The 9383-nt window shown below is 35.8% G+C and overlaps 1 protein-coding gene across 3 annotated transcripts; it reads left to right on the top strand.

Annotated features, from left to right (window-relative positions):
• Nucleotides 1-567: 567 nt before the first annotated feature.
• On the top strand, nucleotides 568-9383 carry LOC108678462 (CDK5 regulatory subunit-associated protein 3). 3 transcript variants are annotated; one of them, XM_018166885.1, is made up of 13 exons: nucleotides 568-870; nucleotides 2831-3005; nucleotides 3425-3525; nucleotides 3843-3980; nucleotides 4337-4435; nucleotides 4733-4901; nucleotides 5198-5311; nucleotides 5342-5449; nucleotides 5635-5750; nucleotides 6228-6344; nucleotides 6819-6920; nucleotides 7334-7440; nucleotides 7956-9383. In XM_018166885.1, exons 1-13 carry the CDS (start codon nucleotides 859-861, stop codon nucleotides 8197-8199), a joined length of 1602 nt encoding a protein of 533 aa, XP_018022374.1. In that variant the 5' UTR covers nucleotides 568-858; the 3' UTR covers nucleotides 8200-9383. The 3 variants fall into 3 exon arrangements, with proteins under 3 accessions (XP_018022374.1, XP_018022375.1, XP_018022373.1); XM_018166886.1 differs by having other exon boundaries at nucleotides 5198-5356; nucleotides 5417-5449; XM_018166884.1 differs by having other exon boundaries at nucleotides 5198-5449.

Here is a 9383-nt window from a genome sequence, read left to right as displayed (position 1 = left end):
AGATCAGTGCAGTCAGATGTTGATATACTTGGAATTGGAGCCTCAGTTGGTGAAGAGTTAGTTTCCAGTATTGAGGGAAATAAAGGCAAGCCTATTGCCAGTGCTAGTCATAGCCAGATTGAATCTTCGGTTGAGATAAAAAGTTTTGACTCTTTGACTCAGAGACCTGATTTGTCAGATAGTGAGAGCCCAATGTGGCCATTGCCAGGCAGTTCTATGACAAGTTGGGCAGATGAGTCTATCTTTGAAGATCAGAATGTTAATGATATGGGAGAAGTATTTGATTACATTCAAGATCTTTCTTTACCAGCTCTTTCAAATACACAGCTTAAAGCTACTGTATCCCAATCAGTTAAGAGAAAAGCAACTGGCTGCCAAAACCAGAACCCAGGCAAGAGACCTGAATCTGCAGTCCACTTGCAAGGTGTTGCATCTAAACAATATCTGGGTGGAATTGAGAAGCAACATAGTATCATACCTAATTCTGATGTAATCTCCTCTCCCCANGTATAGCTGTCTCTTATACACATCTAGATGTGTATAAGAGACAGGGCCTTTGCCCTCAGGTTTGTGCGGCCAAACCCTTGCTGCCTGTCCAGACGTGAGGCGAGTGGTGAAGAACCAAGTCCTCAGAAAGCAGATAGAAGAAGAAGAAGACTTGCGTGGAAGTTGTGGAACTGCGACCAAGAAATTTAGTGGATATTCGAGTGACTGTGATACAGAGAGAAGACTGAACTCTGAAGACTGAAGAGGTCGCGGTTCCAAATTGTTTTGCCAATCAGAATACTTTCAGTGAACCGTCGTTACTATCTTCTAAAATAAGTACATAATCATCGTCCTTGAAGCACCATCGTCATTATGGATGAAGAAGTAAGTTTTGACAACGTTTCTATTTTTATAATAATAATCATCATTAATGCACTGTTACTGTGAATTATTGGGTTCTATTAACGCAGATTAATTAACACGGTTTATTTGTTTATGGCCAGCCTGCCGGGCAATCCAAAATAGTATAGCTAATAAGTATATATAGGTATTAGACTATTAGGTAATAGGTAATACCGTAATAATAAACACACTGGTAAGTGGTAAACTGGTAACGACTAGGTAATGGCCGATGTACTAGCCTAGGTAGGTTATGTCATGTGGATTGTGCCATTGTGGACAGCTTATATATTATATTAATTTACATACCTAGGTATCATAGGGTTTGTAATAATGTGAACGTATAAGAAAAAAATCATGTCATGTCATGTCATGTCATGTCATGTAAGGGTAAACGCGGTATATTCCGACACATTAGGGACGCATCGAGAAATGAAAAACTATTAAAAAAACGTATGCATTACGTAAGTTCTGTTGCCTTCACATGACTCTCAAAACACTTCACTATGCGTCAGCATTGGCCAAGACCTAGTGTTTTTGCAGTATTTCGACACGCAAATGTATGACGTCACCATTTCAACCATCAATGAACGCATGGAACTAAAACAAAGCTTAATATAAAGGAAAAGCTGGATAGGTGACGGAATTACCTACGATGTCGGAATATACCGCGTTTACCCTATAAGATACATCCTCATGATCCTCATGATAATATGGTTATTAAGGTATGACTACCGTATGAGTAATCCACATTACTTAACCTAACCCTTTCATTTAAAGACAGGATTAATTTAACTCTACATTTCATTAATTGTGAAATTTCATAGCTGAACACTAATTTATACTATGTTTTTATGATTTTTATCATATCTAAAAAATTTGTTAGTACAAGTATATCTATAGAAATCTTCTGACTCTTGACATCAATGTATGCTTTTAGATTATTAGATTTAGTTTTTTTGTAGACATATTTTAATATGGTTTATGGCTAAAAAGTATGTCTTTCTAAAATTAGCCTTAAAGTATTTGTAGGTATTTCTATTGAGCATTGCTCTTCTACCATTGTCAATTATCATGGAATATGGTGCCTTTCAAGCCTAGATTGAAATTTTGCTACTTGAAAATGAAATCTTGCTGCTCTGAACTTCTGAAAATCTGAAGTGACCAATTTTTATAAATGTGGGATTTTGCAGCCCAATCATGCAGTTTCATTAGCAGTTAAACAGCCTAAACAGGAGATAATTTATCTATGTTCTAGCAGGAATTTTGCAGCTCTAAAAGTGCAGGAAAGCTTTAAGTTACAGCTTAATATGGTAGATATAACCCTTGCCAGTTACAAGCAATGACTAGAGTTTTCCTGACATTTTTTAATTTTTGTGTTTTAAAAATATCATCTGAATTTTTATTTTATAGTCTAGATTCTGAATTTAGCAAATCGTTATTAGATGATTTTTCAATAAATTTAAAATTTTCATCCAGCATCAAATATTATACTTTCAATATATAGAAACTTTCATAAAATTGTCGTTTGTACTGGTTCAATGCAGTCATGAGGTCATGTTTATAAATTGCATCCACATTAAAATGTCAACATGTATTGCATGTAGTTACTATCATTTATAAACTGTCATTGGTCTAGCCAGAGTATTCAGTGCATTACAAGACTGGATAGAATGAAAGATAACCTGCATACATTTTAGCTACTTGATGACACTACTAATTACCTATAGCTTGGGCTTCATGATGCAAGGTGAGTATTTCCTTTGGCTGGCTTGAATCTGTTCCTACTTTTTGCTGCTTGTTTCTCAAGACTTGGAGTTTATCAGCTTAGTAATTTTTTGCTGAGTAAATTTTATTTTCACTCATTGAGGTTAATGTGTAAGATTACTTTTAAATTAATGAATGATCAATGTATTTATTTGTGCTAATGACAATTTTTTGACAGGTTGAAGAGCTTCCCATTGATATACATCTAAACAAGCTGGTGCACTTCATAGTATCACGTCAGCATGCCAAGAAAGACTGGGCAGAGACTACACGGGTTGTCCGAGAGCAAATTAATGCAGCCATTCAAGACATGCCAGAACATCCTGAAATTCTTAAACTTCTGTCAGGAACATGTAAGTAGTTTATTTTTTCATTAAAACTAATATTCCCTAAACTTTATTCTTTTTATTTCAAGGATAAATTTTAATTCATTTGTGTATAAATAATGAAAAAAAATGATGCTCTCAATGTTATTTGAATTTTTGTTGCTTATTCTACTTGAAAATTATGATGAAATTTTGCAATAAATTGAAAATATCCTTAATTTAAACATTTATTTAGTCCATTATTTTGTTCTTGATTATCATTATTACATGAACTCAAAAGAAATTTAAATGCATAATGTATTTTGTTCCGAGAATTAAAAATGGCCTTTTAGCTCAAATGCAAGTTATGTATCATGTACATGTGTATTTATGCTTGTATGTACTTTGCTCTCTAGCTGTACTCTACATATTTTCTTATTTTTATATGAGATTTTCTCATTCCTCAGATATCAACTACTTTCACTGTTTAAAAATTGTAAAAATTCTCAAACAAACAGAAGCTGACTCCAAAAATATATTGGGATGGTACACATCACAACGAATGAAGGTCTGTTTTCAATTCAGTCAATTTGCTTTAGTAGTTCTAAAAGGATTCTAGAACTACCCAGTAATAATGTAATCATTAAATACAATAGTTCTCTTGTTGAATTTTTGAGATTCTTATATGCTTCTAATGTTCTGTTCTCAGTTTGCCAAATTAAATGGAACTGAGAACTGTATTTTGTGTCACAAGGCTTCATGAAAATAAATGTCCTTGTTTATCTCTATTAGCTTGTAAAATAAAATGACTACTTACAAATTAAAAATATCATTCTTGTCTAATTTTAAAAAACTTTTTATTCATAATTTTCATGTGAATCATAGGACTGGCAAGCTGTGGTGAAGCAGTACGAGAAAGGTGGAGCATATCTTGCTGAGAGCGGCCATTTACTGCATCAGTATATTGCTCATGAAATACCTGGTATTCAGGGGCAGTTGAGTCGCTGCACTCAAATTCAGCAGGTATATAAGTCATCAGAAATCTAATCTTCCTGGTCTTTATTGAAGTTGGAATCAAAATTGTAAGACCATAGAAATTTCCAACTTCTTGTACAAATTTAATGAAAAAACTTGATTCTAGTTAATTAAATTTTTGCTTTGTTTCTCCTCCTCCATGCATTGCTTATTTTGAACAAGAACAGAGATATTCAAAATTTCTAAAATTCCTATTTGAAATTGTTTTACTTTATTTATATTTATATGTTGGTTTTAGTAGTGACAGAAATGTAGCTTTTCAATTCTATTTCAAATACCATTAAATTCTTTCTGGTTTCCTAGTGTTTCCAAAATTAAAGTAACTCTTTATCTAATTACTCCAGGAGTGTGACAAAAGAGAAGCAGACCTGCACAAAATGGCGCAGAATTCACAAAAGGCCTACCAGAGACAGTGCAAGCAGCTGGGCATTGAGGGCATTGATGTTAGTTTTTATTTATTTAACTTATTTAAGTCAAAACCATAAAGAATATCTCTTTCTGCTATTAGATATAATTCTAAGTAATTTTTTCAAATTATTACCAAATTTAATTAAAATTTTTAAATTATCTTATGCCTTTTTCTTTTAAGGTTAGAGTTAACATCATTGTTTATCATAATAGTTACCAAACTCCTTTAGTATAAGCCATTGAGGTACCACAAGTCAGTATTCAAGCCAAAGGAATTTCTGTTTATATAGGTATACTATTTTTTGTGACTGATTTAAAATTTTTTCTTTCAGGTAAGGAGAGAACTCATAGATCAGCTCAAAGAGCTGCCTGCTGAATTGAAGCGTATAGGACAAACTTTTTCTGAAGTGTCAAGTGCTGCTAAGTTCTACCTTTCTTTTGTTGCTTTCACTTGTGATGGAAAATACCAGGACAGCCTAACTATGCTGCTTTACATTGCTGGTTAGTTGACAAAATTTTGTACTCTTTTTAATGTGTCATTTTCCTTCCATTCTAGCATTGAACAAAGCAATATGTGTTCTCTTGATGTACCATCAATTATTATTACTTTTTAATCATATACTAAGTGTAATTTTGCTCTTCTCAGAAAATAAGCACTGTAAGTAATTAGCCGTTGCGTTTGCTGTAAGCATCTTAAATCGTGCAATATCTGGGATAGAAGGGATGAGGCTATTTTATTTTAATTCCAGTGTATATGATTATTTTGTGTTGAATCTTAATGAATTTGTCTTCTCCAGAGCATGGAGATGTGACTACCTACCAATACCTTCATGGCGAAGAGCCTCTGTCTATTGAGAGCCCCTTGGACTCCCTCCTTAGTTCTACACAGCAAAGCAAGGGAGACGCCTTGGGTGATGCCGATGCTGGTGGCATTGACTTTGGTGATGCCGATGCTGGTGGCATTGACTTTGGTGATGCCGATGCTGGTGGCATTGACTTTGGTGATGCCGATGCTGGTGGCATTGAATTAACAAGCAACAGTGCTGCAGGTAAGTTACAGGATCCACTGCAATGTTGTTACATAGCTCAATCAGAAAGCAACTGATTACTTATTTTTCATGAGTGTTTTAAAGCAGTCCACTATTGTACTCAACTTGAGGGTAAAATTTTATGCATATATATTAATAAAAATAACCACCTTCTGTGTTGGAATATCAAGTTTCTTAAATTGCAGATGGTGCCATTGATTTTGGGGATAATGACGGCGGTGAAATAGATTTTGGTGACCACCAAACAAGTGACATCAAACTGGGCGATGCAGAACAGATCGACTGGAGCGCTGCAGACATCGTACGTCTAATAGTTTAATTATAATTGTCTTCTTTATGTTGTTGTTATACAATGAATATCTAACGATCACGCTGTCATTCACAGAAAATAGTAATTCTTTTGTTCCCGAAAGTTCAATATTATGTAGAATTTCTTGTATTGAATCCGGATAGACGAGATAAATCAATCAAACCGTGTTAAATTTATTGTCAATCCATAAAAGACGGCTGTTTCCTGAATGATTTTCACGAAACATAAAAAAGACAAAGCCCTTGCAGAATTTTTCAGTGCCGTCAAGTGGGTTGACGGCCAAAGTGACTGGGGTGACTTTGGACTTTGGCCAACGTTTATTATTTTGTTTTGCTGTTACTTTTTTCTGTTGTAGTGGTGGCCAAAGTCACCCCACTTGACGGTGCTGATATTTTCTTTTCAGTATAACTAGTGTAGATGAAATCAGTTTGATGAGCTATAATTGAAGCACCAACTCTGTGTTTTCAGGCCGACATTACAGTGGAGGCGAGTGGAGTTTCTGGTGGAGTGGCCAGAGGTTCAGAAGCCTTATCACTGCTTCTCAACCCCTCAACCAGGGTTAGGATTCTCGCTAACCTATATGAGGTGAGGGCGCCAAGGAATGGAATACAACCAACGAGTATGTTTGTAGCATTAAATAGTATAATTATTCCTACATAACCCTGGTGCATTTCAGGTCAAGTTGATAAAACCCACTTTCTTAGTCATAAAATGATGATATATTTCTATTTCTCTACATTTCCTCGTTTATCAAATGTTCAATGTAATCTTTAAAATTCTTGTCTAATGCAGTCCCAAATACTTATTTCTGTGAAAATTGGAAAAATATAATTTATTTTTATTTGAGAAATTATCTCCTAGTTAATGTATTTTCAAGACGAATTGTGTTGAAATTTTTTCCATTTACTATCGGCAACATTTTTACATTTTTAAGTACAAATTGAGTAATTGACGAATGTTTGTTTTCATTTGTCAACCCTTATAATTCCTTTGTACAAACAATATTTTTTGATTTTACATTTATCTAAATCCTCGTTAAGAATTATTTTTTGTTTACAGCTAGAGGCGTTCCTGGGGTACAGGCTCGTGGAGATGACGAGCGCCGAGGAGAGCCTCGTCGCCCTCAACCTCTGGGATGACGCCCCCAAGAACCTGCAGATGGTGGGTGGTGGGGGGTTGGGTGGTGCACTATGGTGGTGGGTGATGCAGAGGGGCTGCACTATGGTGGTGGGTGGTGCAGGGAGGCTGCAACACACGGTGATAGGTGGATCTTAAAGGGGAGGGCCTTTATGGTGGTGAGAACAGCTCGCAGCATCAGTAATAGATAAGTAATGCCGTGCAAAAAACATTTGTGTATGTTGTTACTCGTGTTTGATATTCTGTAAAAGAGTTACATGTGCGGATGATGTGCCTATATTAGAGGGAGGATAGATTCCAGAGCTTAACATGCGAACATTGACAGTTATAACTTGCTAAAAACCACTTAAAGTTTGCTTAAATATTTATAAATCATGTCAGTAACTTAAATTAACTATGAGCTTACCTAATTTTCTGAGCAATGTTTTGATCTTTAGGTCACGGCCAGCACGATTGAGTCGCAGCTGAAGCTTGTGCAGAAAATCATAGCAGATCTCACCACGCCCAAGATCCTGCAGCTCTTTCTGATCAGCGAGTCTCACCGGTGAGAATAAGATGAGTGTCACCGGTGAGAATAAGATGAGTCTCTCTGAAAATAATGACATGAGTCATCAGTATAAATAAGATTAAACTATGCAGGCAGATAACATGATTCTCATCGGTTGGAAGAACATAACCGTAATTTTTGTTCTAAAAGCCTGATTTTTAGAATTATTATATAAAAATAAATTAATGGCATCAATGCAGCAGCGGTTATGCAGTTTATCACTAAAAGTAAATCGAGGTTCTTGGCTGCAGTAATCTCCCAGAGCAAACTAAAACTTGCTACGAAGGTCCATCGAGGAACACATTGTAGTGAGTGTTGTTAGTGATGCGAGATATTAGTATGAAATAATAACTGCTTCCAGTGAAGGTTCATTGAGTACAAGGATATTGTCCTGAGCAGGCTGTTTATGATGTGGTATGTTGCAGTATCTTGCAGTGTGTTGCAGTACGTTGCTGTGTGTAAGCTGTTTGTTGTGCGAGATGTTAATATGAACTAATAACCTCATAACGCAGATACGTTGACCGGCTAACGGAGACGCTACGCAAGCTGGAGCAGCGCAGCGTCGTGTGCCCTGCGACGCTGGCTACACTGCAGCAGCGACGTCAGCACGCGCAGGAGCAGCAGCAGCAGCTCACCAAGAAGCTGCAGCAGACCAAGACGGCCGCTAAAAGCCTCGTGTTGCAACTGCAGGACGCCATCAGCAGTAAATATAACGGCAGGATGGTTAACATCATGGGCGCCAGACAGAATTTATAGGAGAAACCAAGACGGCCGCTAAAAGCTTCGTGTCGCAACTGCAGGACGCCATCGGCAGTAAATATAACGGCAGGATGGTCAACATCATGGGCGCCAGACATAGATAATAAGATTAACTTACTGGTAACTCACATCGACGTTTGAGTTACAATTCATTTGTGCGCAATGTTTATCGGCCATTATCTTTTGAACGTTTTCTGCTTAATAAATCTGGAATATATTAATTTTGATGTTCTATTCATGGCTTTAAGTTCAATATATAGCAATCATTTCATCGCCACAATTTCGTTTAATATTGGCTAATATTGTTCCTCGAGGTCTTGTAAATTGATTCAAGTATCAATCGCAAAGTGAAGTCTAAAATAAATTTCTCTGATTTGTTTTTCGTAATGCAAGTAAATTTTTAAACTGAACTCAGATTTGTTGTGATTCTAAGATTTTCTTGAAAGAGATAACTTAATTGGTCCGTGGCGAATCCTCATAAGGAGTTGGTAATAACTGAAGATATTGGGTTCTGTAAGCCTTCATTATTGGTACTCCTGATATATTTTGCAATGGCAGTCTTGATCTGTGTCATTAGAACATAAAGATTGAGAGGTATGAAGATTGTTTTGTTGTATATTTTTTTAATGAGCGTAAGCATTTGCTGGGATTCTATTTCATGAATGCAATTTTTTCGAAATGCGCACTATATCAATAAAAATTAATATTTTTAATTTTCTGTCTCTGAATAAGTAATTTATCAGAGATAGAGCAGCTCAAAGTTCATTCCTGATAAGATGTACTTGAAATGCTCTCTGTTGCTCTTTTACTTGGCTAATATTTTGTAATTACTACAAATCTGTGTTCCTGTTGCCCCTGTTTTGCAGCATGAATTTGATTGGTATTCTTCCTGTGTAAATCTATTATGATGTTTTCATGGATTAAATTTGGAATGTATTCTGTTGTACTTTTAGTTGAGACGTGTATGCCGTTTTTATTTTAACTTTTATCGCAGAATTTGTTTACGTTCACAGACAAAATTTAGGTAGACATTTTAATATTTGTTGTTATTTAACGGATAGCTTGGCTCTTCGTAATGTTAAGGTTTAGCCGTTTGTGATGACTGTCTTCGAATTATCTCTTCAATAGCTTACGGTGGGACTGGTGTTCATTTTTGTACTAAATAAATTACTGAATCTGTT

Source organism: Hyalella azteca, unplaced genomic scaffold (genome assembly GCF_000764305.2).
Source record: "Hyalella azteca isolate HAZT.00-mixed unplaced genomic scaffold, Hazt_2.0.2 contig3121, whole genome shotgun sequence".
Taxonomy (NCBI): domain Eukaryota; kingdom Metazoa; phylum Arthropoda; class Malacostraca; order Amphipoda; family Hyalellidae; genus Hyalella; species Hyalella azteca.
Note: the sequence above shows the minus strand (reverse complement) of the source record. Positions and strands in the feature narration are given on the sequence as shown.